Genomic DNA, 27,885 nt, shown 5'->3' on the forward strand with positions numbered 1-27,885 from the left:
CTCTTTACTACTTGGGAACACTAGTTCACCCAAATATTGGAAAGAGATTAACAGGGGAGCCCAAAGAGGCAACCCAGCCTAAACCCAATAGTTGTAGGAAACTATAACTCCAACCATACACTATGGAGGGACATAAAAATATCACCCATAAAAAGAGTAAAAGACTAGGTGAGAGGGGAAACAGATTCCCACTGAAGCCAGATTGGTAGGAATGAAGGAGGTTATTGGTTTTGATGTGTTGGAGGAGTTGTGTGGCTATTGTTTTCTCAAGGATCTTACCTAGAAAGGGAAAATGGGTAATGGGGCGGTAGTAGCTGAGATCGTCAGGCTCCAGTCTTGGTTTCTTAAGAAGCGGGAGGATTTGTCCGGTCTTGAGGGTCAAGGGGAAAGCGCCTTGATTTAGGGAGCGGTTGATGATTGTCAGGTAAGGGAGGAGTGCTTCAGTTGGAAGGATGTGTAAAGAGGCAGGGAGGATGTCATCCGCATACGGTGTGGCCTTGAGGGATGCTAAGGTGGCAGTGAGGTCTTCCATAGTAATGTCTCGAAAGTTGTCCAGAGAGTTGTGGATTTGTGAAATGGGATAGGTAGTGTGCTGTCAGTTGTGGCGTTGGTGTCCATGTTTTGACGGATCATGTTGATCTTGATGAAGAAAGAATTGATGGCAATGGATTTTTCGATGTGTGCTACGGGTGGTTTGGGCAGAGGGTTGATGCAATGCTTGATGGCTTTGAATAGAGCTCTGCTTTCATCGCTGGCCTTGGCTATGGTGTTTTGGTAGTAGTTGGTCTTGGCAGTGTTGATCATTCTCGCCTGTGTGTAGCATGGAGTTCCTTGAGCAGGGCGAGATCAGATGAGCTGCAGGATTTTCAATAATTCTTTTGTTTTCTGATGGTTCGTTTGTGGAGGTTGATTTCTTGAATGTACCAGGGTGCTGAAGGTTTAGGCTTGAGGGTGCGTCATTTCACTGGGGCACGGTGGTTGATGTTTGCGAGGGTGGTTTTGAGTTTTTTGGAGAAGCGTGTTGCAGTCCTGGTTCGTCAGAGGTACATCAGCCCATGTGAGGTGGAGTTTGGTGAGGTCTTCCGTGAGGGCCTCCACTCGGAAGTTCGGTTTGTGTCATTAAGAGTTAGTTTGCTCCAACTACAGCCTAAAACTAACTTACCATTTAGTTGTTTGTTTTATTCATGTAAACTTTGCATAAACCTTTTGGCACGCTGGCAAATCCTGTATTTGAGGAAAAGGCAGAATTTGAAAACCCAATGAACAATTACAGTTTTAAATGGAAATTAGTATTCTATTGAAACACCGCCCTGAGGTTTATGGAGGGGGATCTATTCAAACATGACAAGTGAAGCTTAATGTCCCATACAAGCTGTTCAAAGATACTCCAGGAAGGGAGGATTATTGCTACTTATAAAGTAACGTCTCGCACAAGGGATATTTGGCATGGGTGCTTCGAAGGGCCTTAGACAATGTGACAAAATCCTTAAACGTTCAAGAAAAGTGTTTGCTACAAGTTATGTATGCAGCCATAAAGAGTTAAGCTCATCAATCACATTATGATGGAGAATATGCCAGGACCACAAAATGAAATCACTTTGTCTTTTCCCATTATTGATGGTAAATTACTTGAAATGAAATGATTAGTATGAGCAGGCTGACCTAATGATTGGGTAAAAACATCTCATATAGATTAAAGGATATGATTAATACAACATTCTGAAATGCTACTGTAGTAAAAATCCAGAGACAATCATGTTTATAGCTAATCAGGAATAATTACCATTTTATGGACCCTAATAATTTTAAACCATTTTCTTTTTGTAAAATCCACCACCCAACCTTGTAATATTCTTGCCACCACCAAACATTTTGAGAAACTAGTGGACTGGCATACCAAGTGTAAATTCTGTATGTAACATACACATTCAATACATTAACAGATCAGTGTACATTTTTAAACTATATTCTTTGTATGATGCTTGTACATATGGTAAAAATAACAATGCAAAGTAATTGCTCAGCATTTCAGCATGATCGTCAATACCTTGAAGAGGTCTGTTAGACAAACAGTTTGGACCACTTAGCTTGTGTGGAAAATATTAAGGATAACTCTCCACTACGTAGACATCTTGAGTAAAAGCCAAAACCTTTACTTCTTTGGAAAGACAAATGGTCTAAAACCAAGAGAAATTAGAAATCTTCATTTTAAAGTTGTCCTAATTCTGTAAATGTTCTTGAAGGCACACTGTTTAAATGTATTCGAGGTTCAGTAGACATCAACTGCCTGTCTTATAATAAAGGATCAATATTAGAAAATATACTTTTGCAGCGAAATGAGTGAGCAGTCAAAAGAGAAAAACATGTTTAACTGAAATGTTTTGATAATCCGAGAGCACAGAGTGGTTTTTTTCAAGTATCATTGTGTAAAAGGAATCTCCTCCCTTAGAGGGATCAACCCCATACCAGGGCCAACAAAGAATAACTACAATAATTTTTCAGATAGTTGTGCATGTAATGAGTTTAGCAAAACCGCCCTATCTAGCAAAATATATACATTTAACAATGCAAGTCAAAGAATATTATGGGCACAAACAACTTTAAATGGATTTCACAATTTATGATTGTATGACTTGTTATTCTCTTTGAAAAGCCTTCTTTTGTGGAATGACCTTGACATTGAAATCACAAACCAGACAAGAATTTAGAAAATCTTCCCAGTGTTTGCTAAATTACATTTCATGACAACGCTAATAAAGGTCACTAATCTAACTTCCTCTCCTCCAAAACTCACTTAAACCACATCTATACACCCATCGCATTGCCCTGTATCAAGAATGTGCAAATGTACAATTTAAATTAGTCAGGTGGTGCAGGGATAGTGGGTACACAGAAAATCATTTTTTTAGATGAAAAAGGATGTACAAAATCTGTATGGTGCTAAATGTTGGGAAATGCTGTCAAATTAATCCACACACAAAAAAACACACATTTAATTCACCTTGGCTTTTCAGGTGCATCCAAAGGATTGCTGAAAAATGGTTCTTGATAAGCTGTTTCCATCAGGTCATGATCCAGTAAAGTTGCTATGATTTCCTCACGGCTTGGGGGAGACATCAAAGGTTTTAAGATGTGAGCTGTACGGGGTGTGTGGCTGCCATTCTTTGACTGAGATGGAGAACTAATCGATCTTGGAGAACTGTCAGGGGTTGGAGTTAAGCCATCGTTTTGTCTAGAAATGTACAACTCTAAATCATCCGAAGCAGCATCCATAAAGTCACCATCTGGAGATGACAAATGTCCAGAAAATGAGCTGCTCACTGCACTGATAGGTGGGCATACATCGTAGAGCTGTGTCCTATTGTAATTCAATCCTATTTTAATCCATTCAGAGGAATGTGCAGGTGAAGGAAGGCTCATGGGTAGGGCTTTGTCCACCACCTTCCTGCTCCTTCTGAACTGCTCCTCTAGATATTCCTCTGGTTGCCTGAAGCAGAAACTATCGATTGGCAGGCCAGGTCGAAAGATTTGGGGTTGCATACTGTTCCATGGACTGCGACACCCGTTATCTTTGTGATTTACGGAGGACTTCTCAAAAAGGTCTGGACTTAGAGGACTGGATTTGACCCAAGAAGCTTGGTGTGAAGAACATGGCTTCTCGTCCTTTGATTTTTGGTTATCATGGCCTGTGTGCTCACTCTCTGCTTGGCCTGGGAACGGATCCTGAATGGCATCACTAAGAAACGTCTGTGGCAAATTTTGATCTGCTGGGACAAACTGACTACCCGAGTAGAGGCTGCAAAATCCTGTTTGCCCAATGGTGTTAATATCAAAATTATAATTGTGTTCCGGTGACAAACTATCTTCAATTGAATAGCAGCTTTCAAAGTCTGGATCTGACAAAAACACAGGGCTGCCATTTGAAGCAGAGTTGGTACCATGGCTAGAAAACTGTTGCTTCACAGGGGCAGGTTTTAAGACAGTAGAGTTTTTTTCTTTCGCTTTTGTTCTTCTTGGAACCCTTGGCTTCCTTGCTGTTGTAGTCAGAGATTTTCTGACAGTTAAGTTGGGTTCCGGAGGAGAGGAAATAATTTGACTCACATGTGACCTACTTTGTAGTTCTTGAACTGCAATATTCTGTTGTGTAGTATGCTGTCTCTTATAAAGCAACTCTTTCAGAACATCTATCCCGCTGTGTCCATCACCAGCAGGTACTGGAGTAGTCCCGGCAAGTCGGTTAGTTTGCGGGATGACCTTTGCAGAGGTGCTGGTTTCTGACACAGAAGTTTCATTTACTTTCTGAGACACATTTGCTTTATTTGTGTCAACCATTTGTTTTTTCTCCCATCCTATCTGCTTTATGGGACTGTGCAAGGACATTAAAAAACAATTCTTAGGCAAATGAATAGGCCCATGATTTTCCCCAGAGTATGCATTTTCAGGAGAATAAATGTCACACTTTGGTGTATCCTGAACACGTACAACCGGCTGCTGGCCATTGTCTCGTTTATAATGGAAAATATTAGTGCCATTTAATAGACTGTTTACTGTGTTTACGCACACATTGGTTTCACTAGTCCTACCCATGAACATGGCTCGTTTCAGTAAAGGAGTAGGGTGCTCATTCTTGGAAGATGATGTCCCCCCCGATAACTGGGGTCCTTGTGACACTGCAGATGAATGTTTGGGTAGGTCGATTGTCTTGTTTTGAGCAAAACTCGATTCCTTCATTTTGAACATAACATTTTGACTATGTGTCCGCTCAAGGTTAAGTTTACACCCACCAACCTCAGGACTCGTAAAACTAGAAGCAACACACATCTGGAAACTTTTCTGAACTGAAGCACAGTGTTGGAAATCTAGGGGACCATCCGTACCAGTCAATGCACGAAAGCAGGTTGGTAGTTCTACCTTTGCATCCGGTGACAAGGGTAACTGTGTAAGTGACAGATGTTTTGAGGGCGACAACGGTGAGGTCAACTGTGTCAAAGGCACATCTGTTGAGAGTGGCTGCGCTAAAGACAGCTGCGTAGATTGTAAATGTCCTGATGAAACACCACTTAAAGAGTGATCTGACTGGGTAACAGGCGGCAGCCCACCTGGGTGGGTTAGGGAAACTCCAAACATATTCTGCTGCTTTGGCAACACCTCAACTTCACTGCAATTAATACTTACATCTCCGGGTTTAACTGTTGTGTTTGTTGTCCCAGCTTCTTTTGTATTTCTTCTTGGCTTTGAACGTTGCTTTTTATTTTTATTTCCCTCCTTGTCATTAGGATTTGTTTTATTCCGATTTGTATTCAACGTAGCAGGACTAATGCTCACTTTCCTTCGGTATTTGTTGGCCTTGCTATTTAGTTGAGAATTGTTACCTATGTTGGGATTTATCATTTTGCTGTTACACACATCTGCATTTGCAATACAAGAATTGTCTTTTGGAACCATGGAAATGTTATCAGGCTCAGGACCAGTGGGAGACCAGCAACGGGGTGGAGAGGCAGTCACGGGACTAAGGCTTCTCTCGGAGAGGAAACCTAGTTTAGACATAACATCACTATAGTCTAAATTACAGTCTTCCGCCTCTGCATTATAAGATGGTGAAGGAAGATTAAGAAAAGCATATGACCTTTTTCTTCTGAAAGGAAAACTTCTTTTACCGGTTTTATGCCGTGTTTGTGGAGGCTTTCCAGGTTTTTTCTTTGAAGACTTCTGTTTTGCTTTTCTTCTGAGACTCTTTTTTGGTGCAGTTTGATTGATTGGAAATTTGGTTGCAGGAGAATCTGGCACTTTCGGCCAAAAGTCCTTTAAGGGCGCCATCTTTTTGTACATATCAATTTTCTCCTCTGTAAGTTTCACTTGCTGTTCACAATGGTCTATCTTCCCAATTTTAACAAGCATATTTTTTTGGCCTTTAAATCTGTTTACTATAATGTATTTTATAATTATTGGAGGAAGTTTGTTTGAGACCTTCCTGCGTTTCAGTGCCTTTTGGCAATCTGCATTTTCACTGGCATCCATGGTTTGAGGAAGAGATACCTTTGAGCTCTGAGTGCCCCCACTTGGCTCACCTTCTTCATTTTCATAATTTACTTTGCGCTTTGCTCTGAGTGTATATTTATTCCCATTTAACCCAGAATGAGCATCAGAATCTAACAAGTCTTCTGTAGAAGATGAAGCAAAGCTACTGCCTTGAGGCATTTTGCTTTCTACAGCCCCCTGGGCGTTTTGGGTTTTCTGGCTTAAAAGTTCAGTATCCTTCTCAGATTGGGGGTTGTTTTGTGCACAGCAGATTTTCATTGGACATGCAACACGTCTTACATGTTTCGCCTTCCGGTGTGAGAGCAAACCCAACCTCCTGTTCACTATCAAAGGTTCCTTCTGATTAGCAAATTGTACTTTACAATTTACTTGTTTGGGTTCTGATTGACATTTTGGATCAATTTTGTCATTTCCAAATTCAGGTTTTACCGGTTCTGAGATGCAAATGTTGTTGCATTCATTTTCAGGCATCTTGTGGTTTACAAGGGTGATTTTGTTGTTGACACGAGAACGGCCCCTATGTCTTGAAATAACTATCTTATTAGCTTTTGGAGCAACAATGTCCCCTTTATTAATATTGCTATTATCATGAAGCCCAACATTATGCTGTATTTCATCTACGTTTGTATGTGTCTCAAGATTGTGGTGATCTGATTTAGTAACAAATGTAGGATTCAGACTTGAAAGATCAGCTTCCTCCTTTATGCGTGCAAGCTGTTGAGGACAGACTGGTTCAACATCTTTAGATGCAGTATTTTGAGGACTGACCAAATCAATGTCCTTATTTACAGATGCGGGACCTGGACAGTCTGGTCCCTTTTTCTCTTCCACAATCGCAGACTGTTGAGGACTACAAGAATCTCCTACCTTACTAAACTGTGCAAGTTTCTGATAACTGACAGACCCTTCTCCTTCATTTACCTCAATGGCGAGGGGACTTTCGAAATCCATGCTCTCAATGATAGATGAAGGCTTACCGTGACTAGTGGGAACCACTTCCTCAGCTACAGATGCAGAATTCCGATGGCGGGCAGGATCAAATGTCTCATTTACTGATGACTTTCGATAACTAGCAGGGTCCGTGTCTTCATTTACATCTATATGGTTTTGATGATTTGTAGGATATGTTCCCTCATTTACAGTTCTAGGACTTTGAGAACCATGATCAATTTTCTCAGTTACAGGGATAGGCTTTTGATAATTGGAAAGGTCTGTTTCCTCATTTACACATTCAGGTTTCAGAGGGCTTGCATGAAATGCTTCCTCAGTGATAGTTGTAAACCTCTGACAACCAATAGGGATAGCTGGACCATTTGCAGGTTGAGGGTCCTGATAAACGTCAGATGCTAATTTGCTGTTTTTAGTTGAGAGTTTCCGATGAGTAGCAACACCGGGACTTTTATTTATAAGAATAGGTTTTAGATTACGGAGAAGTTCTATTTTTTTATCTCGAGCTGTAGGGTTTGGGATGTTTACAGGTTCACATTTCTCCTTTACAAATGCAAGCTTACTATGATTTGCTGAGCCCATTGTATTATTTAAAACACCATACATTGTATGCCTGCTAAGAGTAGTATTCTCTTTGACCTGGGTAGGCTCTTGACTGCCAATATGGGCCTTTTCTGTTATTGATGGAGCAACCACATTAATGTGACGATCCACTGTTTCACTTACAATATTTGGCTTCCAATGATTGAGAACATCATTTGCCTCATTCAAAGAAGCAATCTTACCACTACTAATGAGATCAATTCTCTCATTTACAGAAGTGCATTGCCAAAGACTAGCTGGATCCATTTTACCATTTTTGAATGTAGGCTCCTGGTGACTAGTAGGGTCAGTTTCATTACTAACTAATAGAAGATTCAGGTGACTTTCAGAGTTTGTTTCTTCTTTTACAGGGGTACAAAGAGGAGTATTAGCAGGTTCAGGTTCTTTGACAGACATAGTGTGTCCAGAATTGCAAGGGTTCACATTGTCATTTGCAGACAAAGGGATAGTACTAGCTGGATTCCCTTCCCCTTTGATACAGGTATTGTTTGAAGGACTGCTGACATCCAAGCCCTCCTTTATGGATTGACGCTTTCGGCAACTATCAAGTTCCATGTGGTTATTTGATAACACACCTTTCGAAGAAGTGGCATGTGCTTTTTGCTTATCTACAGTTGCAGCTTTGTGTTGACAAATTGGATCCATTTTCTTTCTTACAAATGTATGCTTTGGATAAGGGCAATTAATCATTTTTTCATTTACAGATTTAGCTTTTTGAGGACAGGACGAGGTAATAGTCTCCTTTACAGCAGTACACTTCTCATCATTGGACACATTGTTCTCATTTGGGGTTGTACTCCGTGGTCGACTAGATGGACTGCTTTCTTTATTTATACACGGCGTCTCTAAACAGACAGAATCAATGTTCTTACATAAATCAGCTTTCTTATTGCCGGAATGATTTCCAACATGGGCAAGATCCATTTTTTCTTTTACAGTTGTAAGGTTCCGATGGCAAAGCAAGTTTAATTTCTCATTTGGAGATATAGACTGCTGACAAACAGAATTCTTACTCCTTGCACATGCTTTATCTTGAGTACTATTAAAATCTAGACCATTTGCAGAGGTTGCTTCATGGACAAGGCCATGATCCATTTTATTATTATTACGACCAGGAAGTGCCTGGTGACAGGTAAGATCTACTTTATCATTTGGGTTTGGAAGATCCTGCTGGTGGGTATTAATTACTTTATCTTTAACAGGTGCATGTTCCAGACTGACGTGAGAGAGCCTCTTTCGACTAAGCTTTAACCTGGACTGTTTGGTACCTTGCTGTAATTTGTAAGTGACCGGCGGGAGTTTTTGTGGTCGATTAAGACAGTTTGAAAGCACCACACTTGGAAAAAACATATAATGTGCTGCTTGCTGGCTAAGATTTGTAGCTTCCGCCTTGGGTTCCTGAAATTCTTCACACCTAATTGTAAGCTTTTTAATTCTTCCTCCATTCGTGCCATGCTCATCAGAGCATTTATTGTTTTTATTAACCCCTGAGGAGGACACCAAATCACTAGTTTCCTTTAAGGGTGAAGGTAAAAAACTGTTTAACAAAGTAGCACTGCCTTTTTCGCTTCCGTCGGAGGATGTTTTACTTGTAGAATGATTAAAGTCTGATAAATTATACAAATTTCTTTCCAAAGTGCTATCGCTGATATGGCGACTCAAATGCATAAAAGAGGTATCCTTTTCAGGTTTTTTGACATTACTATATTTCCTACAATGCGTGTGTCTGCTCACAGGAGGGGGTATTTCTTCATTAAAGTCATATATACTATTTTCTGAGGGAGGGGCTGGAAGAAAGTCTTTTTTGTGGCTTTCTTTGTGCACATTCTCACTGTGGGAAGTACTTCTAAAAGGTGCTGAATATTTTCCGCTGTAAGTGCTTTGATTTGTAAGAGAACGAACAGAAAAATCTGGTCCCTTTTCAAGGGTAGGCTGCGCAAGTTTGGCTGTTAAATCCTCTTTTTTAAAAATATGAGACGAAAGGGCACTTGAGTGTTGACACTGAAAGGCAGTTTTAGTAGAGGTCTGAGCTTCAAAGGTAGCAGCATCATTATGAAATAGCGACGTCTTCACAGACATTTTGCTTGTTGCGATTACTGAGGAGTGTGTCCTGGAACTTTCATTACTTAAAGGATTGTCTGAAATGAAAGAAAACATGGTTGCTTTAGCACAAAAGCATCACATTTATATTTATGCAAGCTGCATTACCTGGAGAATAGACAATGGCAAATGAAAATGAATGTAGAGTGCAAACCATACCTTGGTAAGTGCGTGCAAACATATTTAAGGGACTGCAAAAAGAATACATTTTTCATGGTCAATTACACCAAAACATTTTCCGGACCAAGTTATCAATTTGGTACTGTAACTTTCCCAAAGGTGGGCGTCAATGCACTGTCGGTAAATTATGTCAGATAGTAACTCACGCTGCATAATTTCATAAACACCAGTATATTAGATAATCTTTTCATCAACACATTTTACACTGGCCATGGAGTAAGATCTGAAGAAGGCACTTTGGGATAAAAAAAAATCTAAGCACATGTGTTCTGTCATCAACTAATACATGCAAAACCATTCTATCATCCTCATTTGCTGCTTAATATCAGACCAACGCTCTCAACAAAATAGTTAGGGAGCAACAGATGCACATGTCTGTACCCCTGATTCCACTTAAACTGCTCGATTTATTTTTTCAAACTAGTACTGTCTGTGGCACGGACCACACACAGCTTTTCTACAACCAGCTTCCAACAGTAGGGGATAGATAGCAAGCTTTACAAGTGGCAACCAGTTAAGGTTTTCTGCCCTTCATAAATAAGCTCTTTACTGGGCAGTCATAAAATGCACTATGGCCCCAACTTTGAAAACATGCCAGGGCTCAAAATGAGGATTCGACGAGCATATCATATCATGTGTCTGCATCTTTGTGTCAGTACTTGAGAAAAGGTTATTCTTCATGTTATTCATCATCTACTACTTCATCATCTAGCTTGGAGGCATCACTATAGCATATAGTTTTATGCTCAATAAGAAGTTGTGGGATGGTGCGACCTGTGTGATTGGACACTGGGGTTGGGACTATAGGGCCTGTACCCTAGGTGGACATCCTGATCCTCCGGAAGGTATTTCCTCCCCATGAGGTCCTCCTGCATTATATCACCCTGGGTGAGGGCGCGACTATTGTATAGCGGCATCACCTCTCTAGCCTCATGAGAAGGGTCCTCCCCCTGGGGAGAAGTGATGCTAACTATTGATTTGTCAAACCTAGATGTGTCCTAATTCTTCATTTATATTCTTAAACACTCAATGTTACTGTTATTTATGCATGTTTATAAGGCACTGGTTGGTCTGGGGTGCCAAAAGTACATCCTGCTAACGGTTGGTTTTAACCTGGCCAGGCTCTCATAGGGTAGAGGCAGAAGCTAAATACGCTGCAGGTAAGGGAAATAAAGATGTAATTCCAAACATGGGCTACATATGCTAGTACAAAAGGAACTTTGCCCAGTCCTTGATGACAACATTGAAAGAAACTGAAAACAAACCACATTGTATTCTGGGATACCTATATCGTGTGTGCTGCATTCTTGGTATCTGCACTTGTGGGGTCAGGGTGAAGCAGCTACTTGGAGAAGTATAATGGCATAGGTATAATTAAACCAAAAGCTTGGAAACATTTTTCCAGCAGCATAACCAGCTACAGAATGCGTTACTAATAAATTTAAAGTAGGGTTTAAACTCTTGCCAACTTAAAAATAGTACTAAATAATTAGAACTAACCTCCCCATTATACACAAATGCCTGACATGTGGAGTTGAAACAGATGCCTCCTGTGCTTACATTCATACAGGTGTCTGTTGGATTCTATCAAAAGGTTTCATGAGGATGCATACATCTCTATTCACCTTCATAGGAACATGTAGATGGCAAAAACCCATTAAGCATGTATTTGACAGAATTTAAGATCCATCCCCCTCTTCCCCACATTGATCAGCAATTTGTACAGAGCTCTCACACACTTCAAACCTCATGACGCTAGCAGAGAGGGAGGGAGTGGAGATGCCATAGGGGGTATGTGATGGTTAAAGAAAAGCAATACATTATGTGGGAATAGATAGGTTTTCAGCAATTTCCTAAAATCAAGACAGTCCAGTTTGACTAAGGGAAAGCTCTTCGTAAGCGGTAGCTGCCCGCACACCTTCCACTGCCTGTTCTCTCCTTTTTAAAGCTGGGCAACAGATTGTTTTCTAAAGAACAGAACAGATGCCTTTTTGGAAGATGGACAGAATTACTGCTGCAGTAACAAAGGAGGAATGCTGTTTAAAAAGCCTTGTGCATTATACCGGTAGCTTTTTAAAAGGATACTCCTTTCAATGGGGCGCCAGTATGGACTTCTTATGGTGGGGTTTATATGGGCCCTCCTGTTCAGGCCCATTACTAATTTTGATGCTCATTCTACTCGAACTAGAGACCCTTGCTGTCTCTCTAAGGAAGACCTTGGTACACTACATTACAATAAGATGGTCTAAATTAAAAAAAGAGATGGTCTAATGGGATTCAGTGCAGAAAGTTGAAAATATGCTAAATCCTTCTGAGGGTTTGTAGATGAAATAAACATGACTTAGTTACAGCTACACGAGGACGCAGCAGTAGTCGGTCGTCTACTCATATCCCCGTGTTTCCGCATCATGTAAACTGGTTTGGAGCACGGGCCTAGCGAGATCAGCCAAAGGGAAAAGTAGAGCACTAGTGCTGCTGCAGATAAACTCAGTCATTGTAGGATTGTATTTATGCATGTTTTATGCATCCAACTATTGATCTCAGCCATGCACCTTGCGAAACCTGTGGCGACAACCACAAGGTCCCTTTTCAAATGGATGAGTATCTGGGTGTTGCTAGCGTAGGAATAAATAGTTCATACTGTGGTGTCTCAATAGGAGGGTAAGAGTCCAAAGATGCAGATTAAAAATGATGGGGAAGAGCCTTGTGAGACGCCAATGCGCAGGTCTGGAGCAGTGGAGAAGTGGGGGGTGGGGACAGGGTGGAATCAACAGTACTGTTGTGTCAAGCTAGATGTCGGCCAGTTTAGGGCCTGGCCCCCAATGACCTGTTTAACTATCTGCCAAGAAGAATATAATGATCAACAGTGGCAAAGGCCAGAGGGATGAAATGAGGGCTCTGGCCCTGTTGTGATACATTATTTTTCTGATATCACCCACAGTTGAGAACAATGTTGCTTCAGAATTGTGAACAGTGGCAAGGGCTCCTAGGATTTTTTGAGAAAAGGAATATTAATAACAGGTCTAAAATTACCTATTTGTTCAGAATGCTGGGTTGGGGTGGGGAGGTGTTCTTTTCAGTGAGGGCTTAAAGGCAGTCCATGGTACTTCAGGGACTGTACCATGGAAGAAGAAGAGTTAATAGCCTGAAGATCTGGCGTGATATAAAATGCTTTTTTTTGTACACCGTGTGGGGCGTGTGTGCATAGGTTACTGCAAAAGCCAGAGTAACGGGTGGGTGGGGGGGGGGGGGGTTGGAGACAGCCGTGTTTTTATTAGAGCCTTTTTCTTTTCATCAGGTGCAACTGTCTGGAATGCACTAAACATCACTAATTGGGGATTAAGTGTCCTCAGAAGTGAGTAGTGGGCCATCATCCAAAGACGATTCTTTAGCCAGAGGTTGTCAATAGGGTCCGAGAAGGGGGAAGTTTTGTCAGAGTTTTTGCTTCTTAAGGTTGTTACAAATTTCAAAAGATGTTTTAGAAATGTTAATGCACATAAGATGTGGTTTGTGCAGACAATCGTTCCTGGCAATCTTTCCTCTTCTGTTCCAGAAGGACTTTATATTCTACACCCCTGGTGACAGGTTGTAAGGTCTGCCGCTTGTCTTCCCTTTCCACAATCTATTCATGGAGATTAAAGAGTTGGAACATGGAATACCAGGATGCCCAGTTTCTGCTCTTTGTTTCCACTATACTAGTTTACCAAGAGGCAGCAGTATTTTCGATTTTTGCCATAAAGGAATAATATGCCATTACTACAAAATTGTTCATCTAACTTCCTCAAGCTGTGAGGCCACAGTCTTGAATAGATATTTTTCTCTAAGTGTATTCCAGTTGCACCACTAAATTGGAAAAGTAGATGTTCTGGCACTGATGGCATTGTAAAATATAAGGATCTCTAAATGAAAAGCCGAATGATCTGAACATTTAAGAATAAATGGTGTTGTTGCCCGGTTCTTGTTCTTAAAAGTCAAGTTATCATCCAAAATATGACTTTTTTCATGTGTAAAGTTAGAACAGGTTCAAGACTTCAACAACTTCTGGACATTGTAGGGAATCTTGAGTATTAATACTGTATAAGCAATAATAAAAGACTCCTGAAACAATAAAATAAGGGGACGTAGGAACTAACACTACAAGTGCATCAGCCAGGTTACAAATGAAAGTGTGGTTATTGTCAGGAGGTTCATAAATAGGCACTAGGTCACTGCGGTCAATAGTTGACAGACTACATATCACATGCAGCTCTAAAATGTCATTCAAAATATGTTCTGAGAGTTCCCACACTTATATCGAGGCGTTAAAAAACCTGTCAGTTCTCCAGGTTTCACCATACCATTCTTTACTATTGCTAAATAGCCATCAGAAACAATATTAATAAGTGCCATGGTGTTAGTTTCTTAAACCAGATTCACGCAATACAAATACAGATATAATACTTCGAGGCACAGTGTGTGTGTTAGGAAAAAAGTTAAGTTTGCTGTTTTATCTCCATAGACACCTATGGAATACCCCTACCCCACCGCAAGCCACGTTTTGTGATATTTGACACCTGACCTGACTTTTTGAAGGTTAAATAAAGCCTTTTTGCTTTACTTACCTTGCTTCAACTCGTCTATTTTGGGAGCACTGATCAGACCCTGTAGCCATCAGTCCAGGGGGACAATGTCACCATATTGCCTTGTTTTTAAGCTGCCCACATCACCTAACAGTGAGGTGCGGCAGGATGACTTTGTATCCCTTTCTTTTGCTTTACTAACATTTATGTTACTTGCATGAGGTGTCCCAAAACTGGCTGGCTGATGGCAGTGTATATTCTACTGTACACTTTTGAATGTTTACCACATAATGACATTTGAATACCATATACTCCAAAATTGCTCTGCCAAGCGTTTTTTTGCTAGTCCTTTGGCCATCTTGTCCTTTGGCCACAAGTCCTTTCCTAGGCAGATGTTAAGGGAGTTTTTCTAAAGTCCTACTGGTAGTAAGACTTTAGTAAGCTATCCCAGTGGTTTGTAGATGTCAAACTCTTAGTATCGGTCTGAACTAACTCAGAACCTTGGCAGAGTGGCAGAGCAGTCAGGCTTATCTTAAGAGGAAGATGTGAACTGTAGCCAAGTACATTGAACCTTAGCTAGACATGCACATCAAATAAACTCTTGCACTTATAATTTATATAAAACTATATATTATTTATACACACCAGAATCACTTTAAATCCTTTAGACGTTTACACTAGAACACTTCTGAATACTTGATAATACACTTCAACTGACACTTTCACTTATGTGTTTGTTCACGGTTACATTTGTAGCAACGTTAGAAAGGGAAATACCCGGAGAATTTTTTTTCGAGCCGGATGTGGAAGTAACGCTGCAGAGACACAAATCACTAAAGGAGTTGAATTGTACGGCGTGAAGAATTGCTTTGTGGAACGAACATTTTCCAGCCTGCTGCTGCTGCATGTAAACCAGCGCTTGGAGTTACCAAGAAGTTGCGCTGAACAACGCTCGCTTCCAGGAGGAGGCAGAGCTGTGGTGTTGCGGTCAAGTGATTGACTACGTGACCTTCCCTCGGCACAAAGCACAGCACAATCCATCCTTGCGGCGTTAAGCCCGTCGGGGTAAAGGGCGCAAACTGTTATATGGCTGTTTGGTGGGGCAAAGAAGTGGTCCTTGGTGGTTACGTGTAAACTTTGGTGTCCAGGCGACCATCTCCCCGTGGGAACAGCTTTAGTGACTCATGCCTGAGTGATGCGCAGAGCAACCATCCGTGCAGTAACAGCAACATCTAAGAGAGGAAAAGGAAAAAACAACTTATCCTCATAGTGCATTGTGACACCCACAAAGACTGATAACAGACCTGACTAGTCTCTATCTAGACCAAAAATCCTAGCGGGAAGCCAGCACCTACGCCTCTGGATACAATACAACAACATTCTGGTGGAGACTGCGGGCCTATATGGTCTTTGATCCACACTCTTCCAAACGGCACCAACAAAAACACAGATTCAAGCACATTCTTCTTGCAAGCGACTATACTTACAACGCACAATATAGCACCAATTCATCTGCTATTAGCCCAGGAAATTACCCCCCCCCCCCACAAACCAGACTGCAAACAAAGAACACAGGAACTCCTAATAAGAAGAATAAAGGCAGCAGAAAACAGGGCAAAAGCCACGGAGAAGCAAGTGACAATTCAGCAACGGAATTTGGCATAACAGATAAGGAATGCGAAAATAAAGACTAAACAAAATACGACACCAAATTCCAATGACAAGAATTCCACTAAAAGCATATACAAAGGAAACGAAGGAGCTAGAGCACAGCCCATAACAGAGGAAATCACCCCTCCATTAACAGAAAAAAGTGATACAAATAGAGACATTGGAATAAACAAGCATGATGAACAGGAAAATAACAATACAGAGGAGAAAAGAGACTTAATAGAGCAGAGACAAGAAACAGCAATCTAAAACAGGAAATCAGATTACAAAGCTAAATCTACAACAACCGAGGAGCAAAATAATCCTACGCCCACAAACAGCGAAGCTAAAATGGACATAGAAAGCGACAGACAAGAAAAGGAAATAAAAGCCACAGCTGAGGACCAGAAAGATGGAAAAGAAATACAGAAACATAAGATAACACAAGAGGACGAAGAGGAGGAATTAACACAGCAACAGAAAGCCAAAAAGGCAAGAAAAAAATGGCAATCACTCTATGAGAGCAGAAGACAATCGCAACTGATGCTGAACAAACAAAACCAGCAAATAAACCCTAAAGCTCCACAGCTTTCACTGGACATAACGGATATCGAAAATCTTATGAAGAGCCATGAAAAAAGGAAAGCAGTATTTGGCAACAAGCAGCAGCACAATCCAATAGTTGCAAACAACCCCAATGCACAAGAAACACAAGAAAGCAGGAAAAGAATGGAGAAAGAACGCAAAGATCATAAGATTAAAGGCAGTCCCCTTTACAGAGGAACCGTTTAGAAAAAATAACATGTCATTTTATCCAGGAGGAATCATCCACGCCAAACATATGTGGATGCGAGAAAGGCCATAACCATGAAATGGCATGTATTCCGACATCAATGCTGGACCTTCAAAATATGCTAATTACGACAACAAACCAATGACTAATTCCATACATGAAACTGCAAGACGCTCTAACTGAGACAATAAAGGACCAAGCAACCTTACTGGCACTAATACACTCGAAACAAACACATCAAGACACATATATGAAGAAACTGCAGGAACAGCTGGACATAGAAGCAAATGCCAGCCAGTTATGGCAAGCAAGGTTAATCGATATTGCAAGGAGTGAACGCGCTGAAAAATTTGATCTAACGCACGCGCTGATCACGATGATGACCGAAAGAAGCTCTCCGAGGAATCAAACAAAGAACGAGAGAACAAAAGAACTAATATGTAACCAGCCGAACAACAAAGAGCAAAAAGAAGCAGAGATTACAGCTCCAGATGATGAGGCAGAAACGAATAAACAAAATAATTCACACAACAACCAAGTTGGAAACCTAATTGATTTGACAGAGCCTTCAAATCCAACAGAGAAGTCCACAAAAGACAACCGGGAAAAACCCGAAACTCATGACATCTTCAGCAAAGGAAGTAAAAAGACGACCGGAGAAGACAAAACAAAAACAAGTACCCACGGAAAAAACAAAAGAAAAGTAGGCTCACGTGCGTTCCTGCAAAACCTAAAAATCCCCGGGATAGAAAGTGAGGGGAAAAAACCAAAAGAAACGCCAAAGTTAAAATCTGCGCAAAAAATGGTAAATGGGGAAATGACAAAGGAAATAGAACCACCAAGGATTGAAATCAATAGCGAAGAAAAACTAATGGAAGAACTGATGGAGATGTCAGTACACGAGGATGAAATTGTTGACCTATCAGAAGAGGAACAAATTCAAATGACCCAAGATTCAACGATCACCATAGATCACTATGACAAAAACCACCTGCATGATTCAAAACAATTCGATTTCTCGCTTGAAGAAATATCAAATGAGGAAATACAGGATATAACCAAATCACAAGATTATTCAGAAAATGAATCAAGAGAAATAGAGGAAAATTGTACGTATGATGAAAAAAGAAGCTCCGATGAATATGAAACTCCAACTGAACAGACGAGAAAGAGAAGAGAAGGACGTGAGGCGACAGAGAGAGAAGCGGAAACAAATATACAACTGCCGACATTCATAGACCCATATAAAAACACAAAAAGTCCCCAACACAAGATAAAACTGCAAAGAATAACGATACAGAATGACAACTTGATTTTGAATCGTACAAACATACTAAGACTGCTGCATGTGATTCCGGACATGAAAGACTTATCAACCAGGACAGCCACAACAACCAAAGATAACAACGAAAGAACCAGAGAACAGAACCGCTCTCAATAGGCTCCTGGAATACACGTGGACATATGCACTTATTTAGAGACACAGGAGAAATACTAAACGACTGTGATATATTATGTATACAGGAATCCTGGATAACGACTCAACCTATATGCGACGGATTCACGACACTGATGAATCCGGCGATACAAAGTGAAAAAGGACGGACATCAGCAGGACTACTGACTATGATAAAGTGCACAGCTAATATGGAAATAATAAAGTCAGAAAACATCTTACCATGGGTACAAGCGACCACAATAAAAATTACCAATACTCAAGTCAAGAATAACTCCGATAGAGGTGCGGGGAAAAGCATCTTTTGGTGTATAGTCAATGTATATTGGAATCCCATTTCAATAGAAGAAGAAATCTTCATAGATAGTGTATTTTCAACAATTGACCAAGCAATTATATTTATCATCTGCGGCGACCTAAATATACATCTGTTTAACAGCTAAGGCTGTGCATTAAACAACAATGCATTAGAAAATAGAGCAAAGAAATGTAACAAAGAAATTGCAAACAGACAACTGCTCAGATCAGATTGTATGGACAACAAAGGGAGACGCATGATTGAAACCTGGGCCAATGGGAAAAAAACTGCAATAATAGACTATATCTACATGTCGAAAGAGCTACACAAAGATAAAAGCTGCCAACAATCTCAAAAACTTAAAACAGCGACCATTACATATTGAAAAGAGTCTTGAACATTGTGCCCATGAAGAAAGAAACCTTTCTTCTACCTAGTATGGAGATAAACAAAGGAATGAGCAGACTAAGGATCCGCCAGCAGAATGTGGGAAAACTTCCAGACATTATGACCAAATCTAACTTAGAAGACAATCAAAAAATGAACTATGCTTGGCTCCTCCTCCCATACAAGAAAGACAAAAAGAACCCAAATAAGTATGCAAAACCATCCACAAGCATACAACCCGAAAGTTGCACAAAAAAAGAAAGACCTGAGAAATATAATAGAGAATCAAAAAAGAGAATGCAAAAGATTCGGCAAGCAAAGTCAAATGGGCTAAACAACAACATAGAAACTGGATGAAGAATAATAAGGCGATGATGATGCAAGCAGATGCTGAAAGCATGCTACATGCCATGAGTAACCCGAACACGAGACAGCTATGGACATTACTTAATGCACTGCCCCGGACACAAGATGCAATGACAATAAATGTACCAGAAGCAAGCTGGATAAAATACTACAGAGAATTATATGGAGAAAAGACACTGAACAAAAAGAATGAAAAACAGCCAAAGAACCCTACATGGCAGTTTGAGTGGGACATGGACGATATCAATGAAGCAATAAAGGGATTGAACACGTCAAGATCACCAGGGCCTGACGGTTTGACCAACATGATAAACAAAACCCGGAAGCCTGGGGCGCAATATGCAACAACATTCTCCATTTCATCTAGAAAACCAAACACATACCTAAAACGTGGCAGCAAGCCACTATAATTCCAATCTACAAAAGTGGCTTGCTGCCACGTTTTAGGTATGCGTTTGGTTTTCTAGACCTGTTAGGGAAAGTATTTCTGTCGGATGGTTCGTCCAGAACCAAACAACACTCTCGTCTGAAGACAGATGGGCTTCAATCTTAGCAGGGAAGGAAAAAACTGACATACGCTGTGGTATCATACTGGAATAACATCATGGAGCAGGCACAGATGGGTTGATAAGAAAGCATGAAAAGAATTGCTGAACTGGACAGGATAAGATATATTAACTAGTATGCCACAAAATCTGGAGAAAGAAAGAAAGTCTGAAGATAAACAGATAAAATGAAAGGTTTGAAAAGTAAACCAAACATTTTTAATTAAAAAAAAGGGAAAAAGACTTATTGTATTATCGGTTATTATGCGCATCTGCAGTTTTAAACAGTTCATACGTTAATACATTTACTCTGCAAACACATATAGTAAGATCACTTTAAGAGAGGAAAATAATTAGTTAGTGTAACATAAGACTGGTCCAAAAACACAATCCTAGCTAAAGGCAGTTCGCAGAGGGCACAAAGTCTTGACAAGCAGCAGAATATGAATAGTTACTGAGGATTTCATCCAGCCTCTAGTGTTATAGAATCAGCAATTTAACAACTAACTAGGGAGACCTGTACAAGTACTCGATGGGACACAAGCAGCAGCTTGAATTTGAGTTAAGAGGGGGTGACCCTGGACACCGCTAGGTGCACTCCAACACTATGGAGCGACTTCTTGGAATCAGGTAAGCAATGCCTTTTTCCCCACAGTACCTTAGGTTAGAAGAAAATGTTAGCGGTTGATGCTCGGCGTTGTTGCAGCCTTGGACCACACCTCCAGATTCCTTGGTCTGATGACTGAAGGCAGGACAATGGACGGGATCGCTCAACAGCAGTTTCGAGGGACGACCTATGGCACGACTTTCAGCAACCTCTTAGTTCACTCTGTGGTTTTACCGCCTTTTCTACAGCACCAATAAAGGGCACGGATCGTCCGGTTAATCTTTGCTTCCTACAGTCCCGCATTCTGGTGAGGTAGTCTGGGTGAGTTGGATCGGATCTCTGGAGGGTCCTTACGGGCTCAGCAAAGATTTGGATGGATTCGGCCTTGCCACAATTATGCACTCGAAATGGGCAGTAGGTCTATCTGGTATTGGGTTCTGCAGCTCTGGAAACTCTTAGGACCTTGGGAGATGACTCAATCAAAGTCTGTCTTGGGACTGATTGTTCCCACAAGCCAAATGGAAGGAGTCGTCTGCTTCAGAGCTCCTCTGTTGCATAGAAAACCGTGTTGGGACAGCAGTGGTCACTTAACGGTGTTGCAAGGGGTCTGCAGAGGTCTCTGGTCATCTTTGGATACTTCAGTTTCCAGTGGTCGACTTGCTTTTCACTCCAGAAGCCTCACCTTTTATACAGTTCCAGCACACACTGCTCTGCAATCTCTCAGCATTTTACAGAAAAGGGCGTTTGACTGTCCAATCATGACAGCCAGACCCCCCTGTGGGAGCAGGTCCTATTCAGGCACTCTGGCAGACAAAAGACAGGGGGGGTGGAAGTCTCCTCCCCAACTTCCTATTTATTTTATTTTTTATGTTTACATTAGTATAGCGCACAAACAGCCCTTGAGCATCGAGGCGCTGTAACTTGTGAAGAGCTTAGTTACATGAGCAATAGAAATACAGGTTTGACATATATTTATATACTATAGGCAGACAAACTATATTTCATGCAGGAGGTGATAATAGTATTGCATGGATTTGGTAGGTGTTGATTAGGTGAAGAGTAGCGTTGTTACTGCTTTGCGGAAGGACATGCGTGAGTTTTCAGCTCGTAGGGATAGTGGCAGGGCATTCCATAGCAGGGCTGCCCGGTAGGGGAAGCTGGCGCCACCTGCTCTGAATCGCTTAATTTTGGGCACTGTGAGCATGTTCGAGTAGGGCGTTCAGGTCGGTCTAGTGGAAACAGACAAGTGTAATATTTGGGAAAGCTAGAGGAGGGCAGTTTGGTGGACACATTTGTGGGTCAGGGCAAGGCTTCCTGCCTGCCCCCACACGCTGGAGCCTAGGCGGGGATACCCAAAGTTTCCTGCAAAAGGCAAGCCACACACACACAGACACACACGCACTGACCTAATGCTCTCAGAATGGTAGAAGAAGGGCTTTCAACGCACAACCACGTTAGTAATGGTGAAAAAAGAAGGGAGGCCCCAAGTTATTACTTGGGTGCCCCTATTGTGCACTAGCGAGGCTATGGACATAGCCTGGGGTATACAAATTACACAATAGTTGGTAGAACACGTAAGATATTGTCTATGTAACTAAAAAACCACAGGATTAGAGAGAAGGAGATACTAGGTATGCCTCTGGCACTTCACTGAAGGTGGTGTTTGCCATTCTCTCAGACTATAGAGTTTTGGGAGAGATACTAAGTATCTCTCTAACCCTAAGGGTCCCCAGCAACACTGCCCAGAAGGAGCTGTGTGCTGCAATATTAAAAGCACAGATGCCTTTAAGATCTATGGAGCAAACATACTCCATAGTACAGTTAAGAATAGAGTTCCAAAAGACAGAGTCCACAAGAACTAATGAGTGGAAAAAACTCCACTCATTCAAGATTGATAGAAAAAGGTCCAGAAGTCAAGGACAACATGCTGGCGGTCTCACTAGAAGAGGGGATGATGCATACAACTCCCTAACAGCAGAGCCTTGTTTTTCCTGGGAAAACTGTCAGTATGTGGTTTTAGCCGGATGTGTGAGCTGGGACTGCCTAGTGCCAGTTCACATCTTCGCCAAAGTGTGCCTATTGCTGGGCAGTTGTGAAGGCAGGAGGCTGTCCATGATTGGCCAGTCCTGCCAGTATGAATAGTGCAGATCCTTATTAGTGGGATCTGGGGCAAACCCAGCTTGAATTCAAGGAGGATTTCAGCAGCCATTCTTCATAACGTCATTGGAGTAAAGACCTCTTCGAAGAGGGGAAGCCCACGGGAGACAAAAGAAAGTCTGTTGCAGCAAAGCAACATCGACTCAGACTTAGACCAGGCAATGCCCTGCTTCTCTGTGAGGATCTCATTAAGATCCTCATCAGTGCTACAACCTCCAACCAGTGTGAACAACTAGTCGAGACCCCCCACTCAAGAATCCTCACTTTGGAAGCTTTCAGAAGTGTCCCAAGGCCACCATATGGAAGTAAGTTTCAGGGCCTCTTCACAGCCCTCGTTGTCATTCCAAGTTTCAACTTTAGAGACTGCAAATTCTTTACTTTACTTTATTACATTTGTACTGTGCAGCCAAATACCTGTGGGTGTGAGGGCGCGGACATGAACAAACATAACATAGAACAGACGGAAGCTGTCCCGGGAGAGACAAGGAGACAGAATGAAGAGAGGCAGAGAGGAAATACTATTTAAAAAGGAAGGTTTTTAGTCCCTTCTTGAAATTGCTCAGGGACAATGAGCATCTCAGATGGGTTGGAAGGGTATTCCAGAGCCTAGGGCCCACAGAGGAAAAGGCACCCAATTGCGCTTTCTTAGTTTTAGATCTGGGCTGGTAGAGGAGACTTTGGTATTAGAGCGCAGGTTTCTATGGCAAGGTTTTTTCCCACTATACCTTTGTAAAAATGGGGGCATAGTTCCCATACGGCATTTAAAGGTGATAACCAGAAGTCTGAAGGAGATACGAGCCTCCATAGGGAGCCAATGCAGTGCTCGTCGTGCTTCGGTCACATGGGACTGATATGAGAGACCAGCGACAACTCTATCCGCACCATTCTGGACTACCTGAAGTCGGCTAATGGTGGCTTTGCTGGATCCTGCCAGCAAACTGTAGCAATATTCTAATTTAGCACCTATAATGGCTTGTGCGAATGACTTAGCGTTCTGTTTGGAGATGAAAGGTCTCAAGTGAGCCAGCAATTTGATGTAGTAAGAGGCGGATGCAACTGTGCTGGCCACGTAGGGCTTCATATTAAGCAACTGGTCCAGAACCAGTCCCAAGATTTTTACTTTAGGGAGGGTGGGGATTTGAACATCCCCCAACTGAACGTGCTTATAAACTGGGTCAATTTTGGCTACGATGCCTTTAGAACCCACTACCATGAGTGCGGTCTTTCCCCGGTTGAGTGCAAGATTGTTTTGCCTCATCCAATGTTCAATGATGGAAAATATACGATTGAGTTCACTTTCAAACAGGTCATTCTGACCAGTGAGTGAGATGACACGTTGTGGGTCATCTGCATATTTGGAAAAAAGTATCCCTTTTGAGTGAGATAAGCAAAGTCTGCTTGTGAGACAAAACCCACTCACTGCAGTTGCTGCTCTCCAGAATAAAGAGGTTTCTTGCAGGACCATGTTCTTTGTCTCTGCTCTAAGGTCACCTATTGTAAACTTGTAGCGATGAGCTTACCTGCAGCCCCCTCTTCATCATGTCCTGTGGGTCTCCCGACAACGTGGGATTCATGTTGGCCTTCACTGCGTCGTGCCTGGGTCATTCAGCTGTCCAGTCACAGGAACCGTCTTGCCAAAGCATGGAACCACTCGCTAACCGAACCCAATCCTGACATCGAATGTGATCTCTGTATCCAATACCCTTGGACACCCTGCAACACCACCCTTTTACTAAAGAGAGTTAAACGGGTGAAAAGTCCTTACCCTACCTCTTCCTTGCCTGGTTATGACCAGTCGAGTTCCAACCGAAAATTCCCCTTCTCCTCTCTTCTCCCCTTCCGGACCCTGAGCTACCCCTAGAGTGGCTGCATTGAGGGTGGGCACCAAAAGAAATTAATTACCTTGTTCTTGCATTTCTGGAACACTTCCACTCACCTGTAGGATTTGCAAAAACTCATACTACTTCTAAAGAATCCGTAATTCCTACAAAGGATTAACTTTGGCTCTTCTCCCTCTTAGCGCACAAGCCCCATCCTCTTTAGCAGGGAAAGGCTTTTCAAGCACCCGGGATTGAGGAGCCAGAGGGCAATAAACCGAAGAAAAAAACGCAGGGTGGGGGGCGCTGTGCAGCAAATAAATGCATGCGCTATGCAAGAAAGGGCCGACTTCGCCTGAGCTAACATAGCATGGTTACACCCACAGCCGCGTGCTACAGAATCTAAAGGGGGAGCATTTTTTTGCAAGGCAATATGGTACCAGTCTTGTCTCAGTACCAGTACGCCCATACAGTATAGAGGAAAGGGGATGGGACTTGCAAGTAATATTGTACAACCAAAAACGTTCTCAAAAACATTTTTGCTCGGTAGAATTTCCATCTTGTTTGTAATTCTCCCCACTTATTGAGTCCCCCCAGTCCTTCTGATGGACTTTTGGGCTTTTATCTGACTCTGATAAGTGGGAAACCCTTTTTCATTAGTCACCCATTCTTTTTCTGTGACTTTGGGAACCCGATTTGGTTACACTTGATGGAGTCTGCTTTCCTCCTTTTTGAGGCATCTGTATTTTACTATTGCAGCACGCAGCATCTTCTGTGCAGTGTTGCAGGGAACTTTTTGAGCTTCCCCCTTTGTTTTCCTTAATATTCCTGTGATAACAGAGACTCCCCCCTGATCGTAGAAGTCCACTCAGAAGAGTCGAGGACTGAGAGAAGGAAGAAAGTCTGCCAGGTGACACCAGTCGCTGCTACAAAGCCTGTGTCAGCTCCACAGTCAAGTGCCACAAAGATCCTCTGCTGGGCATCCCTGTGACCGAGTCTGACCATCTACTCCCGCCCAAAGTTCTTCCTCAACCACCAAGATCAGAGACCCCGACCCAGAACTGCTGTCTTACCTTGGGGACCTGCCAGCGACATTTCTGTTCATCGTAGATGTACTGTGAGACTCCTGGGTACTTAACTGGGGAGTTGTGTTGTTGTTCCCTCCTCCTGAGCTTCCAGAGTCACATTGGGGTGGACGACCCAACCATGTTCTCACAGGCATAAGGACATCCGTACAAGAGGCTGAAATCCGTCAGGTGGTCTATCTAGCCCCACAGAACCCGGTGAATCCAATTTCATTACTTGTCACAAAAACGCTTTTGATATTTGACAACTTTGACAGCATTTGCCTTCCTTTGGTCTGCCGCCCAATGGTCACTGGTAGCCAGTGTCCCCATTTGTTGCTTTGAGACACTCATTCCCCAGATAGGGTTGGACTTCTGGGCTTTCCTAAAAGTTGCCTACCTACCAGTATTGCGATTTCAGTAAATGTTTATTTATATATTTATTACATTTGTTATATGCCCAGACCCGGAGGTATCACAGCGCATTTGCAGACAAAATCAAATACAATATTGGCATTGATCAATGCAATAGGACAATACGGGTTTGGTTACATTTCTACATTATATACAGTTATGTACATTTATATACAGTTATGTACATTTATATACAGTGAAGATGCAGAGTTGGTCCGGGATACAAGTATCTGGGATCAACTTAGAACTGGTTGAATAACCAAGTTTTGAGCAATTATTTTTAATTGTGGGAAGGTTGTTTTATTCTTGTTGATGGGTAGGGTATTCCAGTGCTTAGGTGTGCGTACTTTGAAGCTACTGCCCTCTGCTTTTTCTCTTTTGCATCGTGGGATTTTGAGGTTTTCACTGTTATTAGATCTGAGGAGTCTGGTCTGGGTTTTCTTGGTGACTCTGTTGAGGAGGTATTTGGGAGCTTTGTTGGCGATGCATTTATGGGTGTTGCTAAGGGCTTTAAAGAGTATTCTGGCTTTGATGGGAAGCCAGTGATTTTGTCTCCTGATGTTGGAGATATGATCGGATTTTTTTATGCCTAGTGCAGCTCAGAGGCCTTTATTCTGCATGAGTTGAGCTTGGATAGGTTGGAGGTGCCTAGGAGAAGAATGTTACAATAGTCCAGCTTTGATAGTTTGAGCGCTCTTGCTAGTGTGATGCAGTTTTCTGGTGTCAGGAATTTGTGACCAAGAGATAAGTTTGGCTGTAGAGGAGGCTAGGGTGTTTACTTGCTTAGACATGGTGAGTGTCGCGTCAAAGTAGACCCCGAGTGTCTTAACTTGTTTAAGTACTGGGATTGTGGTGCCGTTAACGATGAACAATGAGTAAACAGGCTGAAGGCAACTCTTGAGGTCCTATCTGCGAGGAATGATTTAATCCAATCTGCGGCATTGTTAGATCGGTTGAAGTTGTTGTTTAGGGAGGCACAGAATTTGTCATGGTCGACCAGGTCAAAACCCGCGGAGAGGTCAAGGAGCATTAACAGGCAGTTTATCTGATTCTCTCGTGTCATCCATTTGGATCTTCAGGTCGAGAAGGGCTGTTTCTGTACTATGGTTGGGGCGGAACCCCAACTTTCTGTCCCCTAGCAATTAATGGTGTTCTAAGTGGTTTTGAATTTGGGAGTAGGCTATCTTGTCAATGATTTTCAGTAGAAATGGGACAGTAGTTATGGGTCATTAATTGGTGGGGATTGAAGGGTCCATGGACGGTTTAAGGAGTGGTGTTACCGAAGCTTTTTTAATGCTAGCGGGAACTGTGTTTGAGTTGAAAGATACGTTAACAAATTCAGTGATTACTGGTGCTAAGGTATGGGTGCACAGTTTGACTAGATGAGAGGGGAAATGGTCTTCTTTACAGTTGGAAGCTTTGAGTTTCATTATGGTGTTTAGTAATTCTTTTAGTGACTGGGGTCAAATGAAAAGGGGTGCAGGTGGAAGTAGTGGGAGGGTTGGAGGCTATGTTAGGAAGCGTTTTTTCAGCAAAGATAGTTTTTTTGCTGTCGGTTTCCTATTGTAGTAGCATAATTTTGGAGGCTAATGCATCTTGAATTGTGGTGCATCAGATTTTGATATAATTATAGGGTGCTGTCAGTTGGTAGGGGTTCTCCAGCTAAGGATGGAGAACAGTTATTTACAGTCAGAGTTGGCATTGGTTATGCGCGTATTAAGGGCGTTGGCTTTATGAGAGATTATGGCCGATTTGTAATTTTTATTGGCTGTTTGGAAGGCCTTTGCTGATTCACTGGTGTTAGTTTTCCTATGTAGGTGCTCGAGTGCTCTTTCAGTACGTCTGAGGGAGACTAGTTCTTCATCAAATCAGAAGCAGGAGCGTTTGTCAGGTTTCCGAGTT

General features: G+C 42.0%; 1 protein-coding gene across 1 annotated transcript in view; it reads right to left on the bottom strand.

Annotated features, from left to right (window-relative positions):
* REV3L (REV3 like, DNA directed polymerase zeta catalytic subunit) overlaps positions 1–27,885 on the bottom strand; it is a 1,615,620-nt gene that overhangs the window by 613,800 nt on the left and 973,935 nt on the right. The window contains exon 13 of the mRNA XM_069607775.1: positions 3,002–9,728. Within this exon, the coding sequence (XP_069463876.1) occupies positions 3,002–9,728 (6,727 nt within the window). The remainder of the gene's footprint in view (positions 1–3,001; positions 9,729–27,885) is intronic.

Source organism: Ambystoma mexicanum, chromosome 4q, assembly GCF_040938575.1.
Source record: "Ambystoma mexicanum isolate Mex_15411 chromosome 4q, UKY_AmexF1_1, whole genome shotgun sequence".
NCBI classification, from domain to species: Eukaryota; Metazoa; Chordata; class Amphibia; order Caudata; family Ambystomatidae; genus Ambystoma; species Ambystoma mexicanum.